The sequence below is a fragment of the Galeopterus variegatus genome, unplaced genomic scaffold (assembly GCF_000696425.1).
Source record: "Galeopterus variegatus unplaced genomic scaffold, G_variegatus-3.0.2 Scaffold109, whole genome shotgun sequence".
Taxonomy (NCBI): Eukaryota; Metazoa; Chordata; class Mammalia; order Dermoptera; family Cynocephalidae; genus Galeopterus; species Galeopterus variegatus.
Genome location: NW_007726220.1, coordinates 577778 through 605638, shown reverse-complemented (window position 1 = coordinate 605638; position 27861 = coordinate 577778). Strand labels below are relative to the sequence as shown.

At 48.4% G+C, this 27861-nt stretch overlaps 2 protein-coding genes across 2 annotated transcripts in view; one reads left to right on the top strand and one right to left on the bottom strand.

Annotated features, from left to right (window-relative positions):
• Positions 1–5337: 5337 nt before the first annotated feature.
• KDF1 (keratinocyte differentiation factor 1) lies at positions 5338–8259 on the top strand. The gene is made up of 3 exons (XM_008586252.1): positions 5338–6412; positions 7029–7103; positions 7633–8259. The coding sequence occupies exons 1-3, from the start codon at positions 5374–5376 to the stop codon at positions 7713–7715; spliced, it is 1197 nt and encodes a 398-aa protein (XP_008584474.1). The 5' UTR covers positions 5338–5373; the 3' UTR covers positions 7716–8259.
• Positions 8260–10792: 2533 nt separating this feature from the next.
• The window catches only part of NUDC (nudC nuclear distribution protein), a 20372-nt gene continuing 3303 nt past the window's right edge, over positions 10793–27861 (bottom strand). Inside the window, exons 2-9 of the mRNA XM_008586245.1 lie at positions 27489–27566; positions 13936–14139; positions 13777–13842; positions 13166–13285; positions 12867–13061; positions 11689–11772; positions 11478–11596; positions 10793–11055 (exon numbers count right to left, since the gene is read on the bottom strand). Of these exons, the coding sequence (XP_008584467.1) occupies positions 11004–11055; positions 11478–11596; positions 11689–11772; positions 12867–13061; positions 13166–13285; positions 13777–13842; positions 13936–14139; positions 27489–27566 (918 nt within the window). The 3' untranslated portion in view covers positions 10793–11003. The remainder of the gene's footprint in view (positions 11056–11477; positions 11597–11688; positions 11773–12866; positions 13062–13165; positions 13286–13776; positions 13843–13935; positions 14140–27488; positions 27567–27861) is intronic.

Below are 27861 nucleotides of genomic sequence, written 5' to 3'. Positions count from 1 at the left end.
GGGTTCCTCGGGGGCCACCCTCCCACTTCCGGGGTGCGCGGGCCGGGCCGGCAGCGGCCTGAGCGGGCGCGGGGGCTGGGCGAGCAGAGTGGGGTGAGGGGGACCGTGCTCGCCCCGAGGCTGCGCTGGCCGGGTGCGGGAGCGGCGCCCGCCCGGGGACAGCGTCGGGAGGGGCAGGCGCCGCGCTCACCCCGAGGAAGGGCGTGGGGTCGGGGGAGGCTGCGTCCGCCGAGGAGGGCCCTTGCAGCTGGTGAGGGGGTGCTCGCCCCGAGGGCAGTGCTGGTGTAGGGGCTGTGCTAGTCCAGGGGGCGATGCCGGGGTCTGGTTCTCCCTCGCCCCGGCACTTGGTGCCCTCGAGTGCGGGGGGTTGGGCCCGCGCCTTTGGGGCAGGAGACCGGGGGTGCACGGATGCCCAGCGCCCGAGCCGACGGCTGTTTCGTTAGCAGGGCAGGGGTGTCCCTCCCGGCCGGGTGTGTGAGGCTTGGCACGGGAGTGGCGCAGACGCTGGTGCGGCCGGTCTGGTTCTGGAGACTCTGGGAGGAGGGGACGGTACAGAGACAGACCCCTGAGAGTGCCTGTGTTCCCGGGGACTAAGGAGGAAGAGGGGAGCATCAATGAGAGGGCGGGCCGGACAGTCTGACCCCAGGGAAGATCCCTGGGTGGCTTAGAGCACCGGGTGACCGAGCCCCTCCCAGATGCCCGGCACTTCGCTAAGCCCCCTGCAGGCAATATTTGTTTAAAGGTCTCAGGGGCCCGTGAAGATACTAATCTTTCCTCTTTTTGAAGATGAGGAAATTGAGAATAGGAGTCTCGCCCCAGGCCACAACAGGGCCAGGGATCCTCCCCTCACTAAACCAAGTGACCTGTGTTCCTGGGATTTTAGAGGTGGCAGGCAGCAGCAGGGAGGGGGAGATATAGCCTGGCAGAAACCGGCAGAATTTGACTTCAGGAGGGTTCAGAGACTAGAGGGGAGGGGGAACTGAGGCCAGGCACTGTCCTTTTACCCATTCTTGCTCCCTTTCTCCCTTTCCCACCCCCATTGGAGATGTATGGCACGGAGCAAAGTAAGTGGGCTCCAAGAGCTGCCTGACCGCAGCGCAAATCCTGCTCCATCCCTTTCCAGCCAGGTGTCACTTAACCTCTCTGAGCTTCAGATCCCTGATCTGTAAAGTGGAATGTGTAGCACTTATTCACAGAGCAATTACGAGGGTTAAAGCGAAAGTTCTCCTGGCTGGAGCCTGTTTCTGGCCCATTTATTGCTGTTTTTTTCAGCATTTAGCACAGTGCTGGGCACATGGTTAGTGCTCAATGAATATTTGTTGGATGAATTTAATCAGTAGTAGCAAGTCCTAAAGCCTTGGAGGTGGGGGAGGAGACAGTGACCCAACCCATCATCAGTAATCCCCTGATATTCTTAAAAACTCTCCTGAGGTACCTCAGAGCTCAGTGTGGTTGAACAATGTCGATGCACCCACCCTTCTGATCAAGGCCGGTGCCTGGAAGATTCAGGGCTCCCAACGTGGGCCCTCCTTGGGCACAGGCTTGTCCAAGGAGCTGGCCGCTGGCAGCTTTTTTTTTTTTTTTTTTTAAGACGACCGGAAAGGTCCCTACAAAACCCTGTGTGAATCATGAAGAACAGGGTCTTCAGATCATTCATCTTTGGTTCTACAGTATCCAACACATGGCCGGGCTCAATGTTTATGGAATGAATGAAGACTAAGCTCTGAGCTTCCTAGCAAACAAGTCAAAAGGGTAAAGAAGCTGCTCAGCTTTCTTGTCTAATCAAACAAAGCAAAATATTCCAACTCATATTCCAGGAAAAAAAAAAAAGGAAAAGAAGCAATACAGTGGTTGGTGTTAAACATTGCTAGGAGGGCAAATATGAATCAGACTGAAATATTGACAGGGGACAAGTTATATTCCCATGTCTGATTTGAAGGACAAGGGGAAGGAAAAGAAGGTGGTAATAATCAGGCAAGTCACAGGGAAAGGCATTTTTTGGGTAGTCTCAGAGGCTCTGTGCTGGGCTTACCAACAGCAGGAAGAAACTAGGGGAGACCATTTTTTAGAAAGTGAGATCCCAGGAGATCTTCCTTTTTTGTGACAATATACATAAAATTTATCACTTAACCTTTTTTATGTTGAAGCATACGGTCCTGTGGCAGTAAGTACATTCACATTGTTGTTGTGCAACTATCAAGGAATAAGGCACAGTCCTTGTGCCTCTGGGTCATGGGTCATGGTCCTTGGGGAGATAGGCTTTTCCTCAGTGGGTACAAAGCTGACCTACCTAACAGCCCAGCCGAAAGAGATGGGCTCCCAGCTGACTAGGGGTCTGGAGGATCCTTCGAGAAGGAGTGCTGAGCAGGACCAGGGGAGTGAGTTGGAGCGTTGTAGGAATAGAAAACAACTCCTGTATCCTCCTTATCCCCATTCACGAGTGGCTCACATTCCCACACCCCCACACATACCTTCTGGGTTTTTGATTGTTTGAAACATTTGAGATGAGGTTGCAGACATCATGACCCTTTACCCCTAAGTGCTTCAGTGTATGTTTCCTAAGAATAAGACCATTATCTTATATAACCATAGTAATCAAATTCAGGAAATTTAACATTGATATAATACTATTAAATAATATACAGTCTATTTTCAAACTTTACCAGTTATCCACATTATCCAATTTCCAATTTTTCCTCCTTATCCAGGATCCAGTCCAGGATTAATGCTGCATTTAGTTATCATGTTCCTCCACTTGGGCCTGTCTGATGTTTCCTCATGATTATATTCAGGTTACGCATTTTTTTTTTTTTTTTTTTTAAAAGATGACCGGTAAGGGGATCTTAACCCTTGACTTGGTGTTGTCAGCACCACGCTCACCCAGTGAGCGAACCGGCCATCCCTATATGGGATCCGAACCCGTGGCCCTGGTGCTATCAGCACCGCACTCTCCCAAGTGAGCCACAGGCCGGCCCAGGTTACGCATTTTTGGCAGGAATACTTCGTAAGTGGTGGTGTATCCTTCTTAGAGCATTGTATCAGGAGGCACATGATATGTTTGTTCCATTATTGGTGATACTAACTTTAATCATTTGATTAAAGTGGTATCTGCCAGGTTTCTCCAGATATGTGTTTTTTTTAACCTTTTCACTGGCTGCAGCAAGTTGAAGGGAATGGAGGTGACCACAACTGGAGCCTTGACCAGTATTTGGGTGAGAGAGGATGATAGCCCTGGCTAGGGAGGTGGTATTGATTTGCCCAAGGCACATAACCTATTAGGGTGAGAATTGGGACTAGAACACAGGTATCCTGATGCCCAGCACCATGTTCCTCACACATCACCAGTTAAAGACCCAAGTACCATTAAATCAGAGATTAAAAAGGTAAAGGATCAGGCTGGCCAATTAGCTCAATTGGCTGTACCAGCCAGCTGCCAAAGAAAAAGTCACTTAAAGGATAAGGGATCAGTGTCTCAGAAAATCTAGCCAAAGGAGAGTTACTGCCCAACAAACCCCTACATGTGATCAAGGACTCTCCCAACTACAGCACTGCATAATCTTCCCTGACTCCCTCAGGCAGAATTATTGACTCCAATAATTCCTCATATATTCTCCATATTCCATTTTGTAAGCTTTTTAGCATGTTTTCCCTACAAAACCCTGTGTGAATCATGAAGAACAGGGTCTTCAGATCATTCATCTTTGGTTCTACAGTATCCAACACATGGCCGGGCTCAATGTTTATGGAATGAATGAAGACTAAGCTCTGAGCTTCCTAGCAAACAAGTCAAAAGGGTAAAGAAGCTGCTCAGCTTTCTTGTCTAATCAAACAAAGCAAAATATTCCAACTCATATTCCAGGAAAAAAAAAAAAGGAAAAGAAGCAATACAGTGGTTGGTGTTAAACATTGCTAGGAGGGCAAATATGAATCAGACTGAAATATTGACAGGGGACAAGTTATATTCCCATGTCTGATTTGAAGGACAAGGGGAAGGAAAAGAAGGTGGTAATAATCAGGCAAGTCACAGGGAAAGGCATTTTTTGGGTAGTCTCAGAGGCTCTGTGCTGGGCTTACCAACAGCAGGAAGAAACTAGGGGAGACCATTTTTTAGAAAGTGAGATCCCAGGAGATCTTCCTTTTTTGTGACAATATACATAAAATTTATCACTTAACCTTTTTTATGTTGAAGCATACGGTCCTGTGGCAGTAAGTACATTCACATTGTTGTTGTGCAACTATCACCAGCATCCATCTCCAGAACTTTTTCATCTTCCCCAGCTAAAATTCTGTACCCATTTAATAATAACTCCATGTTCCCCTCTGCCCCCAACCCCTGGCAACCACCATTCTACTTTCTGTCTCTATGAATTTGACTATTCAAGATATTTCATATAAGTGGGACCATACAATATTTGTTCTTTTATATCTGGCTTATTTCTCTTAGCATAACGTATTCAAGGCTCATCCATGTTGCAGCATGTATCATTTTTTTTTTTTTTAAGATGACCGGTAATGGGGTCTTAACCCCTGACTTGGTGTTGTCAGCACCACACTCAGCCAGTGAGCCAACCGGCCATTCCTATATAGGATCCGAACCCATGGCCTTGGTGTTATCAGCACCACACTCTCCCGAGTGAGTCACGGGCGGGCAGGCCCCAGAATTTCATTCCTTTTTAAGGATGAGTAATATTCCATTGTATGGGTATACCTACCACATTTTGTTTAGTCACTCATCCGTTGATGGACATTTGGGTTATTTCCACCCTCTAGCTACAGTGAACAATGTTGCTATGAACACTGGTGTACAAGTATCTTCAAGTTCTTGCTTTCAGTTCTTTTGGGTATATACCTAGAAGAGGAATTGCTGGGTCATGTGGTGATTCTGTTTAATTTTTTGAAGAATGGCCATACTGTTTTCCACAGCAGCTGCCACCAGCAATGTACGAGGGTTCCAATTTTTCCACTTCCTTGTCGACAGTTGTTATTTTCTGTTGTTTTTTTTTGGGGGGGGGGCGTAGGTGGGTAACTGGCTGGTACAGGAAACTGAACCCTTGACTTTGTGTTACAAGGCTGCATTCTAACCAACCGTTGTTTTTTTTTAATAATAGCCATCCCAATGGGTGTGAAGTCCCAGGAGATTTTGAAATCTGGGTTAGACCACAGAGAGAACTTCCTCTTTGGGGAAGGAGGGACACGATAGGTGAGGGTTTATAGGCATACTTGGTTGGGCCCATTCACTTCTTGGGCTTCTCAAAAACCAGAAGTCAGAAGCTCCTCAGGTCAGCCCAGGAGCTTGTCCCTGACCTCTGATCCTGACTCCTTCCTGGCCTCTCCCCTGCAGGTGTCTGGCTGCAGCAAACCATGCAATGAGCCATGCCCCGCCCTGGACACCCCCGCCCATCATCTGGGCCACCACGCTTGGGACCCTGGGAGCAGCCAACAGAACTATGTCTGGAGACATATGATGAACCACCCCAGCCCCCACCAAGCCACCGCACCCGTAAACCAGACCCCAAGGACCCTGGTCACCGTGGGCCAGAGAGCATTACCTTCATCTCCGGCTCTGCAGAGCCGGCCGCCGAGCCCCCCACCTGCTGCCCACTCTGGCAACCCTGGGTGTGGGACTGGTGCCGGGCTGCCTTCTGTTTCCGCCGCTGCCGGGATTGCCTCCAGCACTGTGGAGCTTGTGCGCGGGGCTGCAGCCCCTGCTTGTCTCCTGGGGACTCCACTGAGGGGGCTGCAGAGGCCAACTGGGCCAAGGAGCACAATGGAGTGCCCCCCAGCCCCGACCGTGCCCCCCCCAACCGGCGGGATGGCCAGCGGCTCAAGTCAGCCATGGGCAGCAGCTTCAGCTACCCTGACGTCAAGCTCAAAGGCATCCCCGTATATCCCTATCGCAGCTCCACCTCCCCAGCCCCTGACGCAGACTCCTGCTGCAAGGAGCCACTGGCCGAGCCCACACCCATGCGGCACAGCCTGCCCAGCACCCTTGCCAGCAGTCCCCGCGGCTCCGAGGAATACTACTCCTTCCATGAGTCGGACCTGGACCTGCCTGAGATGGGCAGTGGCTCCATGTCAAGCCGAGAGATTGATGTGCTCATCTTCAAGAAGCTGACAGAGCTGTTCAGTGTACACCAGATCGATGAGCTGGCCAAGTGCACATCAGACACTGTGTTCCTGGAGAAGACCAGTAAGATCTCGGACCTTATCAGCAGTATCACCCAGGACTACCACCTGGACGAGCAGGATGCTGAGGGCCGCCTGGTACGCGGCATCATTCGCATCAGTACCCGAAAGAGCCGTGCCCGCCCACAGACCTCCGAGGGGCGCTCAACTCGGGCTGTTGCCCCCACTGCTGCTGCCCCTGACAGTGGCCATGAGACCATGGTGGGGTCAGGTCTCAGCCAGGATGGTAGGTGGGGCCCCATGGGGCTGAGGGGCAGCGTAGGGCAGGCTCTAGCAAGAGAGGGTTGGACTGGGGTCTTTGGCCACTATGGGCCCACCCCTCAGCCAGTCCTTGCTCTTCCTCCTCCTGTCTCTCAACTTCTTTGCATCCTCCCTCCCCAACTCCCACCCTGGCCCTTCCCAGTAAGGTCTGAGAAAGGTTGAGAGGAACATGCAGACCCTGGGAGCTCTCTGGCTGTTGCTCCTATCTCCAGAAAGGAAAAAGTTCTCTTTCCATTTAACAAGCTCACCTAACAGGCTCCTTTTCTCCCCTGCTACCACCTGCCAGTGTAGCCTCCATGCCTAGCATGGTTAACAGGACCCAGGGACCCATATGAATTTGGACCTCTGATATGTCTTGGCCTAACCAAAACCCCATCCATCCACCACTGCATGTGCGTGTTCGTGCGCGCGCACACACATGCGCACAAGCACACTATCTATGTGTCTTCGTTTTAAGCATTATTTTTCTAGCCCTGCCCAGGGGTGAGCTGCCCCTCCTTCATTGGGCTGGGACCAGAAGTGGGGGGTGGAGTTGAAGAGATGTGAAAATGACTACTGCCCCCACTGTGTTCCCTCCCTAGAACTGACAGTGCAGATCTCCCAGGAGACGACAGCAGATGCCATCGCCCGGAAGCTGAGGCCTTACGGAGCCCCAGGTGTGGTCCTGACCTGATGAGAGGAGTACAGAGGGTGGGGGTCTACCCTAGGGGCCCCTCACATGTCTCTCTCCCAACTTCTGCCTGGAGTGGGTGAGGATGGCATTACAAAGAGATGACGGACCTGAGCAGCCACCGACCCATCCCTATTCTGCAAGCTGGCTTAAAGTGCGGCAGGTGCCCAGTACAGGAAAGCTGGAAATGATCAGACCCCAACCTCTGTGCCCAGGTCACTGGGAAGGAAGGTGGAGGGTGGGAGCCCATCCAGCCTGGTGCTGAAAAGGCACCCCGTGTGGTTTCTACTGCTGTCTCCTTGCCCTTCACAACAACCCCGTGGGAGTGGGGTCATTACCCTTCTACAGAGGGAGGCTGGGGCTCAGAGAGTTCAAGAGTCTGAGTGGGTCACCCCGCCAGGATCACTGGCTTACGTCCCACTCTGCTCCTCCTCAGCAGGCTTCTCCTTGGCCGTGGGACCTGGATGAACTCCTTCCCCTCTCTGAGCCTGTTTCCTCCTCTCCCTTCCCCCCAGGGTACCCAGCCAGCCACGACTCGTCATTCCAGGGCACTGACACAGACTCGTCAGGGGCACCCCTGCTCCAGGTGTACTGCTAACCCCCACTGGGCCCAGCAGCCCTGACCTCTTCTGGGAGAAGCACAGCCTGCAGAATGAAGAGGAAGACCAGGACCTCCTCTTGGGGAGGCTGGGCCATGAGCCCATAACCAGTACCCACTCTGGCTCCTCCTGCCTTGGCTGACTGGTTCCTGGACCACGTGCATTTCACTGGGCCATGGTGTCCTCATCCCCTTGTATCCCCAGCTGGCCTGACCCCTGCCTGGGCCTGTTCCTTCCTTCCTGTGGTGTTCAGGCGGCCTGATTGTGGAAAGCAAGGACTTGGGAATTATGTTCTGGGATTGAATCCTGACCACCCCCATAACATGCCACCCAAACCAAATCATGCAACGTCTTCCTCCCTGGAGGGATCCAACAACTAAAGCAGCTTATATTACACATTGGGTTGAGGGGTGGGCTGAGTCTCTCTGTATGGAATTCTGTGGGCAGTGCCCACTCCATGGTATGTTCTGTTAAGCAGTTTGTTCTGGTTCTTGGCTGGTGTTCTACACGTTAACATGACCATAATTGCAAGTACAAAGGTCATAGATGTCTGCCTGGTCATCTCAGCTTTGACATTGTCCTTTCTCTCCCATTTGCCTTGCCTAACTGCTGCCCAGAGCAGGAGTAGGTGTCCATCCTGGCTTAGTATCATGGGGTTGAAGTCAGGTTAAATGGGAACAAGTTTACTGTAAGTTCCAGGAGATAAAGCCAAGCACAGTGTCTGTACCTGAGAAAGGTTTGACAAGTTTTTTGCCACAGGTGAGAGGGTCTTCTAGGGAGGCTGTCTGGACTGCCCCTGCTCTCCCAGTCCTCCACCTGCAGGCTGACGTGCTTCTGCCCACCCCTCAGTTTCCTCAAATCCTTGATCATTTGTCAGCTCCCAGCCTCAGCCACAGGTGAGAGGGTCTTCTAGGGAGGCTGTCTGGACTGCCCCTGCTCTCCCAGTCCTCCACCTGCAGGCTGATGTGCTTCTGCCCACCCCTCAGTTTCCTCAAATCCTTGATCATTTGTCAGCTCCCAGCCTCAGGCCTGCTGCTCCCCTTCACCTCTCTCCCTGGTGCTAACAGAGTACTGTGGTTTTCACTGTTATTTTGGCCTTTCCAACAACCCTGGAGTGGGGTCATTATTCTTTCAGAGAGGGAGCTTGGGGCTCAGAGTGACCAAACAGCTAGTAACTGTGGCTCTGGACCTGGAAGCTGACCTCATGGGGCAAAAGCAGGATCCAGGGCCGGCCTGTGGCTCACTCAGGAGAGTGCAGTGCTGATAACACCAAGACCGCGGGTTCGGATCCTATATAGGGATGGCCGGTTAGCTCACTTGGGAGAGTGTAGTGCTGACAACACCAAGCCAAGGGTTAAGATCCCCTTACCGGTCATCTTTAAAAAAAAAAAAAAAAGCAGGATCTTCATTTGGACACCAGGGCCCAACTGGGTTCCAAAGGACCCTGCTTAGCTGCTGCTCACATGCAGGTATGTCTATTACAGTCCTCTTTTGGCAGAGGCCAGGGCAGGCCCACCAGCCCGTTCTTGGCAAACAAGCTTGAAGATGTTCAGGATCCCCCTGCCCCTACCTCACCTACCGCCCCCATAGCCCTTTTTTGTTCCCATGGGCATCCTTTGGAAAGTGACAACTAGACCAACTGTACTTGTTCATCCACTTTACTATCCAACACAAAGAATGGTCCCTTGGGCTATGACCACAAGGCCCAGTTGTAACTCCAGCTCTAGCAATAAAATTGGCCCCTTTCCGTAGGCTCTGCCGTCTCATCCAGGTCAAGGCCTTTACCAGACTGAAATGACCACAGGATGCTGGAGCCCAGAGTAGGAGTGTGGCACCATGGTCCCTCCACTCTATCCTTGGTCCTAGGGTACCATCTTCCAAACTCAGTGTTGCAAACCACTATTGCCATTCCCAGAGAAAAGGGCTTATCAAGTTTGGGAAACAGACAAAGGTAGGTACTATGCAGCCTCTTTGAAATCCTTAATAAGCTATTCTGAAATTCTAAAAAGGACATATTATGTTCCAGAAATTCAAGGGTCACCTATGGTCCACAAAATAAAGCCCTCAGGACAAGTCAGCCTAGACATTCTTGCTATAACTCCTGTGGCTACCTGCACTCAAGAGACCTTCACCCTCTAGCCAAAGGTGGGGCAGGGGTCAGCTCTGTGGGCTAGATCAGGCAGAAGGGAGCTGAGTGCCTCCTCAGCCCTGGCACTGCCCTGGACGCTGGTAGAGGCGGCTTACGGTCTGCAGAGGTGAAAGTCAAACACAAACAATGGGACCCCACTGGACTTGACCCTGTCCTCCCAGCCAGGTCCCCCACCCCCTGAGCTAGGCAACATCACCCTAGCCCTTGCTGCTCTTTTGCCCCTGTGATACAACAGTCCATAGTTTGAAAAACACTTGATTCAGGTCTGGAGAACACACCCTTCGCAGTGGGAAGCTGTCTTGGAGATGAAAATCAAATCAACAAGTCCAGCTGGTCTTCAACTGCTGAGTCATGGTCCTCTGAGAATGTTACAAAGGTACTTCAAAAGTTCATGGAAAGAAAAATTTAAAAATTTAAACTTAATTTTTAAATGATTTAAAAAGTAATTAAAAATAAAAACAAAGTTCATGGAAAGATTCATGTCATGTTTTTTTCTATTTTTCCACAAACTTTTTTTTTTTTTGGCCAGTAAGGCGATCGATCACAACCCTCAGCACAGTGTGGTCTGCACCACGCTCAGCCAGCGAGTGCAACGGCCATCCCTATATAGGATCTGCACCCGTGGCCTTGGCAATACGCACTCTCCCAAGTGAGCCACGGGGCTGCCCCTCCACAAACTTTTTGAAGTACATATATGTTTTGGTCTCTGTACCCAGAAAAACTCATCTTTGCTCAGAATCGTACACAAACTAAAAGCCTTGTTTTAATCCTCCATTTAAGTAATGAGGAGAAAGAGGCCTAGAGGGGGCAAGAACTTCCTTAGGCCACATGGCAGAATCTGGGCTGGAAGCCAACACCCAGATCTCCGCAGCAGCCATAAGAGGCCCGCCCCCAGGGAAAGGCCAGAGGGAAGACAGGACACAGGTAGAGCTGGGTAAATAGCTTTAATGTGGAACAGTAGCCAATTGGGGAGGACAAGACCTCCAAGGCCCCAGCCCTTCTCCCATGATGCCCTGGGACCTGCATGCCTGAACCAGTCCCATGCCTGCCCCAGGCCCAAGGCCCAGAGAAGGGTGAGAAAAGAAGCCAGATGGCTGGGGGCTCCCGCCCCCACAGTTCAGGGAGGCAAACACAGGAGCTAGTTGAATTTGGCTTTGGAAAAATCCATCTCTGGGTGCTGATCCATGAACCTGGGGAAGGGGAAGTAGGAAGAAGGTGAAACAGATTGTGTCTCTCCCTCAAAGCTAGTCCTTTCTCTAGCCCATGTCAGATCTCATCTCTTTAGAACCCTGAGCCAACTGGAGCCAGGCTGGGCAGGGGTGGGATCCCACGTGTCTGAGGCCCATTTGAGCCCCTGAGGCTGGAAGCTGAGGTGCCAGTACTGGCACTGTTTTCCCATAGCTGGCGATGACTGCCTGTTACCCCATCCTTCCTACCCTGAGCTGGCCTTGCCCTCAAGATAACCTCAGCAAGTGATTAGGGTAAATAAGCCAAGGCTATAAACTTAGTTGGCTCATCCTGGAAGGGGGCAGGGCAGCTCCTGAGTCCTGCTTGGTGACCCACACATAGCTGGCACCCACCCTCCCCATTGGGCCCTCTCTGAATTGCTCACTTCTTCAGAATCTCCTGTTTCTTCTGCTCGTCTGAGGTAGGCAGCCCCATGGACTTCTGTCTCTGATCATACATCATCTTTTCCACCATGCTGCGGGTCTCACTGTCCAGGTCTGACAGCTGGGGGCAGGTAGTGACAGGAATGGGTGAAGCTCCAGGACCACCTGGGCCCTTCCTCCCTGCTGAAGTTTCCCTAACCAGTCAGGGCTCACCTTGGAGTTCTCAGGATTAATCTTCTTGGTATTGATCTCAGGGTCACCGGACACTAAGCGGCTCCACCACTCCATCTTATTGATCTGTGAGGAACAGGAGAACCAGGGGACAGGAGATGGCTCACGCTGTGCTCCAGTCCCTCAGCACTTCCACGACCAAATTCTCTCCCATCCACACCCTGCACCTGAGCCCCCAGCAGGCCTGTACTGAGGACAAGTATGCAATGAGTAGGACTCTGCCCTTTTGGTGGCTGGGGGAGACAGACACAGAGGCAAGCAGTTTCAGATCAGCAGGATAAGGGAAGGAATTAAGTATGGAGGGAGACAGTCATCCAGAGTGGAAGGAGAGCAGTTAGAAAGTGACACTTGGGCTAAGACTTAAGACACAAGTGATATACCAGATTAAAAATGGGAAGGAAAAAAAGAAAAGAAAAAAGGGAAGGACATTCCACCTGGGAAGAAAAGCAAGTTTAAGGGCATGAAGGACGAGTGAGAGGCAGCCATGCCAGTCACATAGGCTGGGACAGGGCCTGTGTGCCACGGGAAGCTTTCCTCGGACTCTTGGCCCTTTACAGAGACCATCTTTAGTTACTGAGGTTCGTGTTACATCTCTCTCTGAAGGCAATGAGGTAGAGAATGTAGCCTTCCTGAGGGCATAGATTTTTCTGTTTTGTTTACTGTTCTCTCTCCAGCATTTAGAACAGTACCAGGCACAGAGTGGGTGTTCAAACATCTGTTGAACTGAACATATGTACAAACCTAATGGAAAGGAAGAAGCTGTGGTACCAAAGACTGTTTCAATCCGGATTCCGCCCCTTCCTAGAGACAAGAGCTTGGGCAAATCTCTGAGCTCTTTTCCTGACTCTAAAATGGCAACAGACCTACTTATGTTGTTTGGGTTTGTTTGGTTTTTTTTTTTATTGTCAGCTAGCTGGCTGGTATGGGGATCTGAACCCATGACCTTGGTGTTCTAAGGCTGCGCTCTAATCAACTGAGCTAACCACCCAGCCCCAGGACAGACCTACTTTAAAAAGTCTTGTTGGGGAGGTGGGGGCAGGGAGCCTTACTGTGGGGATTAAATAAGATCATTCCCCAAGTCCAGCCCCCGAGTGAATAAGCAGACATCCTCCCCTCTTCCTCCCTCGACACCCAGGCTGAGAGGGCTGGGCCTCGCACACCTTCTCCAGATGCACAGTCACCACCTTGCCATCTTCAATGAGCCACGAACTCTCCTCCACCTTCACCTCATTGTACAGCTCCCCGTCAATGACGGCCGGCTGCCCCTTGAGCCCCACCCGGAGGTGCCGCCGCTGGATGTCCACCACCACGTCCTTCCCCTTCAGCCGGAAGTTCACTTGGAAGGGCACTGCCAGCTGCATGGAGCAGAGGCAGTCAAGAGGGGTCAGGAGGGGCAACGAGGGGCTGCCAGGACCCCAAGCTGGCTCCCTAGCCTCCTCCCCTGGCCCCTGCCACTCACGTCCAGCTCTGACAGGGTCTGGGTCCAGCGGTAATTGGGAAGGTCTGCCCCGTTGCCCAGGTTGGGCTTCAGTTTTCCTTTGTCCTTCTCGTCTTCCTCCTCCTCCTCCTCCTCAGCCTCCTGCTCAGTCAGGGGTGCTCAGCTACTTACCTGACAGACATAGACTAACCCCCCACTGGGCAAACAGCCGCAAAACAAAACAGACCTGGTCTCTGCCTACTCCATGGAGGATAAATCCCCAAGCCTTGGTCAAATAGGAATCAGAGGTAAAACCTGGTCCTGATCTCCACCTAAGAGGAGCTCAGACTATTATACCACGTGACAAAGGACATGGCTGGGTCCGCTGACCCCCGCCCACCTCAGATGGTACCTGTACAGGTATAGCCCTCTGTGGCTCTTAGGCTCTTCTGCCCGAGGCTTAATGCCAGTAGGTTTTTTGTTTTTTCAACCCGGACCCTCTGATCCAATGTTTCTGAATAAGATCATGAAGTACTGGGGATGGAGGTGGGGAGTAGGATAGGGTAGGGCATTCCAGAGAAAGGAGAAGGCTGGAGAGTCCCTGGAAATTCCCAAGCCCCCAACTAGTCCCGAGTGCCTCCAGTCCATCTCACCTGCTTCCCTGTTGAGTCAAGGCTGCCATTCTTGAGCTGAGCCTCATGATTCTCTGCATCCTTTTTCTGTGGCAAAGGGCACATCAGTTGGCAACCAGGGGCCCTGCTGCCCGGTGCCGGTGGGGATCTGGGAGGTGGAGGAAGGAAGCCCACCCTCACCTGGTCAATCTCCAACTGCAGCCTCTCTGCCTCCTCATCAGTCAGCTCCTTGATCTGGGGCCCAGTGGTCTCTGACTTGGCTTCTTTAGCCAGCCTGGCCGCCCGCTCCGCCTTCTCCCGCCGCTCGGTCTCCTGCCGAGCTCTCTTCTCCCGTCGGGCCTTCTGTGCCAGCTGGTTGTGGTGGCTGAAGGTCTGTGTGATGAGCTGGGGAAGGAAGAGAAGGCATGGAGACATCACAGCAGAGGACAGTGTCCCAAGGCCTAGAGTCCAAACCCACTTCTCCCCGCTGGGTGCACAGGCAAAGCACTGCACTCAGAACCTCAGTTTCCTCATCTGTAGGGATAATAGAGCTATCTCATACAGTTGTAATGAGAATACCTGTGAAGGACCTAGCTCAAAAAATAGTGGCGACTTTAAAAAGTGATGTGTTACAAGTAGAACTCAAGCCTTAGCCCCTCTAGGAAGGCTTTCCTGAGCTCTCAGGCCCATACCAACCTGCTCCTCTGACTGATCTCTCTTACCTGCCTGCATCCTGTCTCCAGAACCACAGCCCCAGCCATATAGCACTCATAGCACTCAATACCATACCCAGAATGGCCACATTAGCTGGAAGCCAGAGAGCTTTCCTGAGGGCAGAGGCTGGTCTCCCTCTCCCCAGCCAGCAAGCTATCAATTCCAAATCTTTTCTCTCCCACTACACCTTCCCAGGATGTTTCCACCCCACAACCTACTATAGCTAGCCTCCCTGCCACCTGAGGGCTCCCCCATTACTATTACCACTATCTGGCTCTGTGGCCTTAGACAAGTGAACAACTTTGACTCTTTCTAAGCCTGTTTCCTTATCTGTCATGAGGCGACAGCACTCATCAAGAACCTGGTACAGTCCTTGCCTCATCACAGCCACATAGAAATGGTTGGCTTCCTAACACCCCTTGACTGGCTGGGGCCGTGCATGTCAGTTGGTGGGGGTGGGAAGACACACCTTCTCTGGTGTAGAAATACACTGCAAGAGATGGCACTGCCTTGATGGTTACACCAGTAGCTCCCAAAGTGGGGTTCCCCCAACCTGCAGCATCAGCATCACCCAGAATCTCGGGCCCCACTCCAAACCTACTGAATCAGAAATTCTGGGGTGTGGCCCAGCAATTTGTATTTTTACCAAGCCCTGTTGGACAATTCTCATGCATACTTGAGCCACACCTAGATTCAAGTTCCTGGTCTACTCCTTCTACCTGTGTGAGCCCAAGGTCGTCTCTCTATTCCTCTATTTTATTATATCTTAAAAGCAGTCTTGGTATATGCTGTTCTTTGCCTAGAACATCCTTGTCCCCATTCCAGGGTCACTTAGCAAACTCATATTCATCCTCGAAGATCAGCTCAAGCATCTCCCGAGTTTCCCTCTGGTACTTCAGCAGGCCCTTAGGAAACCCTATGCCAATCCACACTCGGCACACATGGATGCACATGTGCATACACCTGGAGGCCTCACAGGACACTCTCCTCGTCTCAGTGGTCAATAAGCCATCTATCAAGCATCTCTGAGCCAGAGCTAGAGGGAGGGAGGTGTCTGCAAGGGCAGCTCAGGTTCACAGAAGTCACCCATGGGCTCCCAGACCTTAGAGTTCTGCCAGATGCCCTGTGGATTCTCATTCCTCTGAGGCCAATTCCTCATGCTATTCCCAATCCCCCAGCTCCATGCCACACTGCTGTAGCTCTATACTCTGCAAGGTTAAAAGGTACCAAAAGTGCCCCCCAAACCACATGAGTTAACAAAATGGGGGAGTGACAGAACTGAGCCACCTGAAGTCCACTCTGCTATCAATAGGAACAACAGGTCACGAGATAATTATGCTGGTGGAGGCTGTTCCACCACAAGGCCTTTGTCCCAAGTTCCTAATCAGGGAAACCCTGAACTCAAGCCATTTGCCAACCAGTCACCAAGGGCAGGTGGGAACAGGACCCTCCCCTCTCCCAGCTCCAGTGAATCACGTCATATCCCATTCATCCTGTTCCTTCCTAGTTTCTGGAGGTTAAGAGAGGGCAGAGCTAAACCACCAGGCAGAGTCAAGGCCAATCATAGCAGCCTCTGACTCCTCCTCCCAGTCTCCTCCCACCAGCTTTACCCAGGTCCAGCTCCAAACAGACACCCCTGGTGGAATTGGGGTGGCCTACCCGGAGGCACCAACCCAGAGGTTGTCACAGAATCAAGCTTTGGTTGCTGAACACAGCTTTGGGAACTAATGCCCAGCAGGGAGGGGAAGGAATGAGGAGGGCTAGAGGACATGCCTCCAGACTGCTCAGTGGCCATACGTGAGCAGGGGCTTTCCCTGACCTAGGCTGGGAAACAGGTAGTAAACAGTGGTTCCTACCAGACTGGCCAGAGCACATCATGAGAGGTATTTAAGCTGAATCTGAAGGACTGAGGTCCTGAACCTGACCAACTGGGAGCTCGGGGCTGTGATGGGGGCAGGGGGCACACATCTGAGAGACATGACACAGCATACGGTAAGCAGCAATGCCTAACTTTGGCAGGGATTCTCAACCAGGGGTCCCTGTTGAATTCCTCCCCATCTGAGAGATTCTCCTACTTGCCTCCTTCTATCTCATCCCTACCCCCTACCCGTACCTGAGAAACCACGGGGCTGGAGCAGTGCACACGGCTCCTAACCCTCTGACCACTTCCCAGCTGCCCCTGACACAGGGCCCCTGAGGAAATAAGGACCAAAAAGTATCAGCCGTGGGGATGCCTACAGGGAGGGGGAATGGGAGGTGAAGAGAAGGCAGGCCTTCATGTAAGGCACAGATCCAAAAGGTCCCCAACACTCCAACTACCAGAACATCACTGAGACCACTGCTGACCATCCCCAGAGCCAACTCGGGGTCTCTCCACCTTCACCCACAAGCCAGAGCCCTCAGCAACTTTCTCCTCTTCCTGTGGCTCCCATCTTGAGGAATGGCATCACTGCCCACTTATGTGCGCAGGGAGAGAGCAGAGAGTCATCTGTGAACTTCCGTCTGGTACCAATCCTATCGCACATACCATCCCGCTGTCCTCACCACCTCAGGCCAAGCCTGTCATTCTCCCCTGGAGTCTGGGCCTCCCGCAAAAACATCAGCAGATCCTGCAAATAATGGACCACAGCTCCCCATGGCCTGAAATGTAGAGCCCACGCCCCTTGGCCTCTCTCTGCATGGGTCTTTCTTTTCTTTTTTTTTTTTTTTGTCTTTTTCCGTGTCCGGCAACAGATCGCAACCCTCAGTGTCGCCCCCGTACCAGACCGGGGACCGGCAACGGGATCGCAACCCTCGGTGTTGCTCCCGCACCTCGCCCAGCCAGTGAGCGGGAACTGGTCTGTATGTGGGATCCGAACCCTCGGGCGGGAGCACCGCCGCGCTTCCCAAGCGCCGCACTTATCCAGTGTGCCACCGGGCCGGCCCCTGCATGGGTCTTTCTACCTGGCCTTCTTGTTGATCTTGATCTCCTGGGAGTTCCTCCTCAGCCCTCCAGATCAGAGCCAATTTGTGTGGACAGCAGCCATGCTCTCTCCCAGGTGGATTTAGGCTTTTCCTCTGTAATTCTATTCCAAGCACATGCTTCCCCACCTCTGGGCCTTGTCCATGCCACCTCAAACACCCTTCTGCCCATCCTCAGCTGTCCAAATCCTACTTCATCTTTCAAGACCACTCAGATGCTCAACCATTCTTACAGCACTTTCTTCCTTAAGTTTAATAATCAGGCTGTGCCTTATCTCCCTTGAAAGCAGTAGCCTTGCCTGATTTATCTTTGTAACCCCCAAAGTAGTTCAAACATTTCCCTGAAGGCTGAAGAATTTTATGAAACAGCTCTTATTAAAATGCTAATCTAGGGGCCAGCCCGGTGGCGCACTGCTACAGTGCGCTGCTTGGGAGCCCGGCGGCGCTCCCGCCGAGGGTTCGGATCCCACATACAGACTGGCCGCTCACTGGCTAAGCAAGGTGCGGGCGCAACACCGAGGGTTGCGATCCCGTTGCCGGTCTCGGTCCGGTACGGGCGCGACACTGAGGGTTGCAATCCGTTGCCGGTCACGAAAAAAGACAAAAAGGAAAAAAAAAAATGCTAATCTAAGGGCCGAGCCCGTGGCGCACTCGGGAGAGTGCGGCGCTGGGAGCGCAGCAGCACTCCCACCGCGGGTTCAGATCCTATATAGGGATGACCGGTGCGCTCACTGGCTGAGCACGGTGCGGCCAGTCTCAAAAAGGACAAAAAAAAAAATGCTAATCTACTAGGGAACTGAATCTGAATAAAAATAGGAAACAAAGAATCCCAATAGAGTCAGGTATCCACTCCTGAGAACCAAACAAAAAGAGAGAAAGCAGATTCCCCTAAAAGTAAGGAGAGGGTATTTGGGAAGTGTGAGAAAACGTAACAAAGAAATCTGCTGTGGGGCAGGGCTATGCGGCAATAATTCACATGGAGCACGCATGGGGAAGGGGAACATGACTTCACAACGGAGGCACTGGTGCTGGTGTGGAGTCTCACGCTAGTATCAGGAGCCAAACTGATCTATCCTTAGACATAGATTTCCACTTTGACTAACTCAATAAGAAATACTGAAATGACGTGAAACACAAAGTATACTTAAGCCTATGAGTTTATGACAGCAATGAAAAAAAGAACCCCACCTCATTGGTCATCTTTGGAAGATGCTAGGTGTATTTATTCAGAATAATTATTCTGAAAGCAGTTTTACTGCGTATCCTCTCAACGTAGCCAAACAGTTAATGAGGGAACACTTCAGCTAACAAAGGAAGAAAGAATGATAGAGTATCAGCATTTTGCAAACCTCTAAGAATGAAATAATGGATTTAGGCATGATCAGAAATTACAAACACCACAAAAGCGACAGAGCCAAACACTATGTGCTTCCTGATGGAGTGAACAGACCATCTATGAAGTAGTCCTGGGAAACAACAAAAAAAACAACGGAATCAAATCAAGCCTCTAGATACAACTACCAACATTTTGGAAATCCAAAAGACAAACAGGTTAAAGGACACCATGGAGATAAGTGACACAATAAGAAATACATATTTGGTCTTTGTCCCAGGTTTATAACACAGAGCTCCTAAATTCCCTGAAATTTCCTGAGTGACAGGAGCGTCTTTCGTCCTAACAGGGAAACTCTTGTTAGTCCCCTAGATAGCTCATCCCCACTCCCCAACCTCCTAGGAGGAGAGAAGGTCTGGAAATTTAGTCACCGATGGCCAATAATTTAATCAATCATGCCTGTGTAATGAAACCTCCACAAAAACCCCTAAATGATATACAAATGGCCAACGAGTATATGAAAAGGTGTGCAACATCACTAAACATCAGAAAAATGCAAATCCAAACCACAATGAGATACTATCTCTCACACCCATTAGGATGGCTTCTATCAAAAAAATAGAGAATAACAAGTGTTAACAAAGATGTGGAGAAATTTGAACCCTTACATACTACTAGTGGGAATGTCAAACGGTGCATCCACTGTGGAAAACAGGATGGTGATTCCTAAAAAATTAAAATAGAACTACCATATGATCCAGCAGTCCCATGTCTCAGTATATACCCAAAAGAATTGAAAGCAGGATCTTGAAAATTTATTTGCACACTGATGTTCATAGCAGCATTATTCACAATAGCTGAGAGGCGGAAGTAACCCTAAAGTCCATCAACAGATGAATGGATAAACAGAATGTGGTATATACATACAATGGAATATTATTCAGCCTTAAAAAAAGGGAAGAAATCCTGTCATATTCTACAACACGAATGAGTCTTTGAGGACATTATGTTAAATGAAATAAGCCAGTCATAAAAAAGACAAATATTGTATGATATCATTTATATGAGATATCTAAAGTAATCAATCAAATTCATAGGGACAAAAAGTAGAATGGCAGTTGCCAAGCACTGGGGGAAGGGACAAAGAGGGAGTTGTTTAATGGGTATTGTTTCGATTTTGCAAGATGAAGAGTTCTGCAGATCTGTTTCGGGACTGTACACTTAAAAATAGTTAAGATGGTAAATTTTATGATGTGTGTTTTTTACCACAATTTTTAAAAAAGAAAAAATAAACAACAGTATAGAAAGTATTGAGGGTAATGAAACCCTGAGTGGATATTTGGTAATATTTAAAGAATTACTATTCCTTTTTGGATGAATTGATAATAGCATTAAAGTTACATTTTAAAACAATAACATGTGGTGCTGATAACACCGAGGTCAAGGGTTCAGATCTCCATATCAGCCAGCTGCCAAAAAAACAAAACAAAAAACCACACAATAACTCTTCCCATTAGGGGCCAGCTGCCCCAAAATATATTTTTTTAATTAAGAGTAAGTGAATAGAGGGCCGGCCTGTGGCTCACTCGGGAGAGTGTGGTGCTGATAACACCAAGGCCACGGGTTTGGATCCTTATATAGGGATGGCCAGTTTTCTCACTTGGGTGAGCGTGGTGCTGACACCACCAAGTCAAGGGTTAAGATCCTCTTACCGGTCATCATTAAAAAATAAATAAATAAATAAAATAAAAATAAAAGAATAGGGTTGGATCATGACGGTTTTGTTGCTCTCGATCCTTCAAGCAATCACTGTCAACCGACACAGATGTTTCTCTTTCTTCATATGCTGAAGATCAGGTATCCAAACAACCGAAAAGCTGAAGAAGCACCATCTTTCCCCGTTGGAACAGCAGGTTTTACAGCAATTATTACATATGGATTATACAAACTGAAGAACAGGGGAGATACTAAAATGTCCATTCATCCGATCTACATGCGCACGGCAACCCAAGGCTTTGTTGTGGGAGCAATGACTCTTGGTATGGGCTATTCCATGTATCAGGAATTCTGGGCATAACCTAAACCTTAGAAGAAGAGATGCAGTCTTGGTCTTGTTGGAGGAGCTTGCTTTAGTTAGACATCTCATTATTTAGGTTACATGTTTATGTTGAAAATAAACTGAGTGGGTTCAGACAATAACACGGTATTTTGAATATTGGCTTTCTTTCTTGCAGGTTTGATTTGCCTAATGACCAAATTACTAGTGAGTAGTTCACTAACTCGGTCATTGAGGAAAGTCAACACAAAAGAAACATGTCACTTAAATGCACTCGATGGTGTTAAAAAATATCTTTCTTAAACCTTTACAGTGAAATTACAGTAGTTTTTTTTTTTTTCCTTTTTGTCTTTTTTACTGACCGGTAACGGGATCGCAACCCTCGGTGTTGCACCGGCACCGTGCTCAGCCAGTGAGCGGGAACCGGTCTCCACATGGGATTTGAACCCTCAGCAGGAGCGCCGCCGCACTCCCAAGCGGCGCACTCTCCAGTGCGCCACCGGGCCGGCCCAAAATTACAGTAGTTCTAAAGATAGCAGGCCATCCCTGAAGTATTCCTTGTTTGCTGCAGAATATCACACACTTTTGGATATTATGTAGGAGTCCTGATTACCCCAATTATTTTTTCTGCCTGCCTTGTGGACTGTTTGAGTACTTCAGTTTTTAGGATTGGTTGGCTCAAGCAAACTCTTTGAAAAAAGTACATGCAATGTGACTTGTAAAGCCTCCTACAACTGAGAGAGAAAGAGTGTGAGAGCTGCAGAAAAGTAGTATTTATTTCAGAATCGCACTTGTAAACATGAGAATAACTTAATTATGGTTCCACTTTAACTCCTTTGTAATTGCAGAATTATATTTTTGTTGCTAATGTTATATCTGAAGAATTTTTAAATGTCATCTTGGAAAAAATAAATAAATAAATTGGGCCGGCCCGGTGGTGCACTGGATAGTGCGCCGCTTGGGAAGCGCGGCAGCGCTCCCGCCCGAGGGTTCGGATCCCACATACAGACCGGTTCCCGCTCACTGGCTGAGCGAGGCGCGGGAGCAGCACCGAGGGTTGCAATCCCGTTGCTGGTCCCCGGTCCGGTACGGGGGCAACACTGAGGGTTGCGATCCGTTGCCGGACACGGAAAAAGACAAAAAGACAAAAATAAATAAATAAATAAATAAATAAATAATGTGTGTAGTACATTTACTTTCTCTGTAAGAATCGTAAATGTTAAGCTACACAAATGACCTATAATGGAAGTGATTAATGATTTATGAGCAACTGGTTGGTCAGACATTATACACAAACTTTGGTATATTACAAAGTGCTTTATTACAACTTGTGAAGTTCTCTTGTCTAACCTAAACTTACATTCCATGGTCATAATAAGGAATGTGCATTGTTATTAAAAGTAAGTGAATACAAAAAATAAATAAATAGGGCCGCCCTCTGGCTCACTTGGGAGTGTGCGGTGCTGATAACACCAAGGCCACGGGTTTGGATCCCTATGTAGGGATGGCCGGTTAGCTCAGTTGGGAGACCGTGGTACTGACAACACCAAGTCAAGGGTTAAGATGGTCATCTTTGGTAAAAAATAAATACATACATACATAAATAAATAAATAGCTTTTCTTTTAGATGGAGAAGTCTGGCCAGAGGAAGTAACTGCTTGAGCTAAAGCTGACCCGTTAACTTTTGTTTTAGATATTCACAAAATATTTACTAATCTAAAAATATGCCTTTAGGGCTAGCCAGTTAGCTCAGTTGATTAGAGTGCAGCCTTATAACACCAGGGTCACAGGTTTGGATCCTGTACTGGCCAGCTGCCAAAAAAAAAAAAAACTCTGTGTGTGTGTGCGCGCGCGTGTGTGTATACCTTCAATTTTTTTAAGTTATAGTAAAAAACATAAAATTTATCATCTTAGCCATTTTTAAGTGTACAGTTCAGTAGTGTTTAAGTATATTCACATCGTTGAGAAACAGATCTCGAGAACTCTTTTTAGCTTGCAAAGCTGAAACTCTATGCCCATTAAACAATTCCCCTTTGTCCCCTCTTCAAACCCCTGGCAACCACCATTCTACTTGTCTCTATGAATCTTACTACTCTAGGCACTTTTCAAGTGGAATACAGTATTTGTCTTTTTGCAACTAGCTTATTTCGCTTAATATAATGTCCTCAAAGGTTCATCCATGTAGCAATGAACAAGATTTCCTTCCCTTTTAAGGCAGAATAATACTCTAGTGCATGTATACCACATTCTGTTTATCCATTCACCTGTTGATGAACACTCTGGTTGCTTCCACTTTTTGGCTATCGTGAATAATGCTGCCATGAATGTGGGTGTGCAAATAAATTTTCAAGATCCTGCTTTCTGGATGTGAGGGCGATCTGGCTGCGACATCTGTCACCCCATTGATCGCCAGGGTTGATTCGGCTGATCTGGCTGGCTAGGCGGGTGTCCCCTTCCTCCCTCACCGCTCCATGTGCGTCCCTCCCGAAGCTGCGCACTCGGTCGAAGAGGACGACCTTCCCCGCTAGAGGAGAGGACCGTTCTTCGGTCAAGGGTATACGAGTAGCTGCGCTCCCCTGCTAGAACCTCCAAACAAGCTCTCAAGGTCCATATAGGGATGGCCGGTTAGCTCACTGGGTGAGCATGGTGCTGACAACACCAAGGGTTGTGATCCCCTTACTGGTCATCTTTAAAAAATAAATAAATAAATAAAAATTAAAAAATAAGTTTTTCATAGACAATTTATCAATATCTGAAATTATATCCTTATTATATGCATACTCTCACTAGAATGTAAACCCCATTATATCAGTGATCTTGTCTCTCTTGTTTAACGCTAAGTGCATTTGCTGGATCAAACGGTAATTCTATTTAAAATTTTTGAGGAACTGCCATACTGTTTTCCACAGTGCATGCACCATTTCACATTCCTACCAACAGTACATAAGAGTTCTAATTTCTCCACATCTTTGTTAATACTATGGTCTTGATTTGCAATTTCCTAACGATTAGTGATGTTAAGCATCTTTTATAATAAAAACTTTTTAAAGAGCTACAATTCACTTTTACCAGAAATGTCCAAGATTACCCTTTTCTCTACATTCCTGCAAAATATATCCTTTTTATTTTTTCAGTCTGACAGGAAGAAAAGGGCATCTCAGTTTCTTTAACTTACATTTCCTTGACTACTAGTGAATTTGAACATCTTTTCATATGCTCTTTGGATCTGCTCTTCTTGGATTTGTCCATTTCTCTGCATATCCTGTTCTTGTCAATTTAATTTATAAATTCCTGCATATTAAATTAACTATTAGATTTTATTTGTCCTCTGCATTATATTTTTTCCTTAGTGCTCTTCCATTGACTTTATATGTCAATGTCTCTTTTACCATACACAAAATTTCCAATGTTTGAACATGCAAACAGCTATCTTTTTTTATAGCTTCCAGTTTTCCAATCTTGAAAGCCTCCCCCATACAAGGTTGTACAGTTTTGTAGGTTTCTTTGCAAGACTGTTACAGACCTGCAATTTATTTTTATATATGAGTAAAACAGATGGTACAATTTTATTTTTTACAAATATATATCCAGTTCTAGCAGCACTCCTTATTAAATCATCCTTTGCCTACTGAATTACCACATTAGATGCATAGTCCTCACATATGCTAGACTTTATTTCTGGATTCTCTATTATGCTTCACTGGTCCATTTTTCTCTCATGGCAATACCATACTGACTGATCATTATAGCTATACTCAAGTCCACAACTCCTTCTCCATCATTCTTAGCCCCAAAAGCTATAAAAACTATAAGTGTTTTGTACTTTTTGTAGGTTTGTAGCATGAATATTTACAGCCTTCATCTCTCCTACTTGGTAAGGATATCAATATACATTTCTCTGCAGAAACATTAATGTGTTTGATTACAGGATGCTGCTTTAAACCCCTGGATTGGAATAATGTATGTGATGTACAGTATGCACTGTACTGCCTTCATAAACTCCAAAGAATTCTAAATCCCAAAACACTCTGGCCCCATGGAGTTCTGAAAAGGGATTGTGGACTTACATTCTCATATGCCAGCCACTTCATCTGTATTACCTTTTTTTATCCTCACAACAGCCCTGTAAAGATTATTGCCTCTTACAGGTGAGAAAAATCAGGCTCAGAGACTTAGTGATTCACCCAAGGCCACACAATTGTGAAGTAGAGGGAATGGGAGTGGGAGGAAAGAGTAAGATTCAAACCCACATCTTCCTGATTCTAGAGCCCACGCTCTTACTCACTGCACTTGGAATCGATGCACCTGTGGCTCTGTACACAGTAAGTACTCAACACAAAAGAGTTACTGTGTTACAACTGGAGACTGAAGTATGAAGGCTGAATAGGTTTCTACCTACCTGAGAGTCTGACCAACCTCCTGGGAAAAAGCTGACCCTACATGAACAAAGAGCCCAGGAGCATGACAGGGTCTAAGAAGTTTCAGTAGATATCAATATATGGTACCTATCATCATCCCCATGATATTTCTGAGGAATCACTTCTTAATGTTATTAAAGATTCATCTCTCTTCCTTCTCCATCTACTCATCTTTCATACCCCAAGCATTATTTCCTCAGAAGCCTTCCTTGATTCCCCAACCAAGGCTAATCCTTGTTTTATGTTCCCACGGCCTCCACCCTAACACCCACCACTTTTTGATTTTTTTTTTTTGGCTACACTGTGAGATCCATGAAAACAAAGATCATGTCTGTAGTCACCTCTGTAACCCCAAAGGGTTTTGACATAGGACCTAACACAAGCAAAGTGTTAAGTGTTCAATAAATATTCGTTGAAGAAATGAATGAATGACTGCTAATACTATAAGGCAGTCCGACCCACAGAAAAACCAGTGGTGTTAGTGCTAATACAGAAAGAATATTTGAGCTGGAAGGGGTCTAAATGTCTTCCAATTTATGGATGTGAAGATTGAAAGGACCAGAGAATCGGTGGGAACCCGACCAGATCACACAACTAGATCAAGAACCTGGGATCTCTAGACCAGCCAGTTGCCAAAACAAACAAACCAAAAGTATGTAAAGAACCTGGGACTCCTACCCCCAGGCCTCTATGTTTATGAACAGAGTGGCCTCAGATCTTCAAGACACATTATAGAACATACCAGTTGGTTAGAGCCCTGAAGACACACAAAGCAGTTTGCAAAATGTCTCCTCCTTGTTACTGTCTCATAAGTTTAAGTGAAAAGAAATATTAAGGTTTTAAAAATCAGAGTTCGGGCCGGCCCATGGCTCATATGGGAGAGTGTGGTGCTGAGAACATCAAGGCCCCGGGTTCGGAACCTATATAGGGATGGCCGGTTAGCTCACTGGTTGAGCGTGGTGCTGACAACACCAAGCCAAGGGTTGAGATCCCCTTACTGGTCATCTTTAAAAAAAAAAAAAAAAAAATCAGAGTTCAAGGGCCGGCCCGTGGCTCACTCGGGAGAGTGTGGTGCATGGTGCTGATAAAGCCAAGGCCGCGGGATCGGATCCCTATATAGGGATGGTCCGTTGGCTCACTGGGTGAGCATGGTGCTGACAACACCAAGTCAAGGGTTAAGATCCCCTTACCGGTCATCTTTAAAAAATAAAAATAAACAGGCCGGCCCGTGGCTCACTCGGTGGAGTGCGGTGCTGACAGCACCAAGGCCACGGGTTCGGATCCTATGTAGGGATGGCCAGTTTGCTCGCTGGCTGGGCGTGGTGCTGACAGCACCAAGCCAAGGGTTGAGATCCCCTTGCCAGTCATCTTTTAAAAAAAATAAATAAATAAAAAATAAAAAATAAAAATAAAAATAAAATAAAATAATAAAAATCAGAGTTCAGTGAGTCCCCCATGATTTACCAATCTTCAAAAATGTAATTACAACCTAAGGAATCAGAAGAGTTCAAAGTCTCAGAACCAGTCCCTCAAAATGCAATTCCCAAATCCTCACACTTTGGGTTACAGCATCTGAGAAGACATGAATTGTGGCGCCTTTGAGTTTTCCTAAATTTCTGTCTTCAAAGCCTCAATTTCTTTTTTTTTTGTGATCGGTAAGGGGATCGGAACCCTTGGCTTGGTGTCATCCGCACCGCGCTCAGCCCGTGAGCGCACTGGCCATCCCTATATAGGATCCGAACCCGCGGCCTCCGTGCTCCCAGCACCGCTGCGCTCCCAGCGCCACACTCTACGGAGTGAGCCACGGGGTCGGCCCCAAAGCCTCCATTTCTAACACTTGCCCACTCTCATCTTCCAGCTAGGTAATTAGTTAAAACCTCCTCAGCAGAAAAGGAATTGAGAACATGGTGTCAGGCGCAGGAGGCAGGTTTACAACAGACTCTGGTTTCAAGCCTGGTTCTCCCACAATTCAGCTCAAGACTTTGCAAATGTGCAAAACATCCCTGAGCCAATTTCCTCATTTCTAAAATGGAGATAGTTAACACCTGCCCCTCTCATAGAACTGCTAAAGAATCATGGGGGCGGGGGGAGGTGGATATAGTACCTACAAAGGAGTGGGGCTTCAATAAATGACAGCTTGCTTCCCTTCCCCCACTCTTGACCCTGGCATTTCACTGCTGCTGAAGGTTACTATTAAGCCAAAGGAAGGCCAGGTGAGCTTTTGTTCAGAAAAGAAAGAGCTGCCCAAGGGACAGCAGTCCCCAACACTCACCTTCTCTGCCACTCCCTCTTCTCCTCCAATGAAGAAGTCTGTTTTGCGTCGAAGGAAGCTGAAAAAGGTGTTCACAAGCTGCAAGACAAAGGGAAAAGACCGAAGTTGTGGAGGTGGCATATCGAGACCCCCTCAAATGCACAGAAGTCAATTTCCTTAGTGTAGGAGGGAACTTGGGACTTGACCATTTCACCTCTGAGCCTCCCAACTGAGGAGACATCCTCCCCACAAGCCCCCTTGGTTACTTCCACCATGAAGCCTACCCTAACCTATCTCAATCACTTGGAAGGCAGATCTCTCATTTCTTGTGTGTGTGTACACATTTCACCTTCCTTGTGGTGCTAGAAGCAGCCTGAGGATATGGAACACTCCC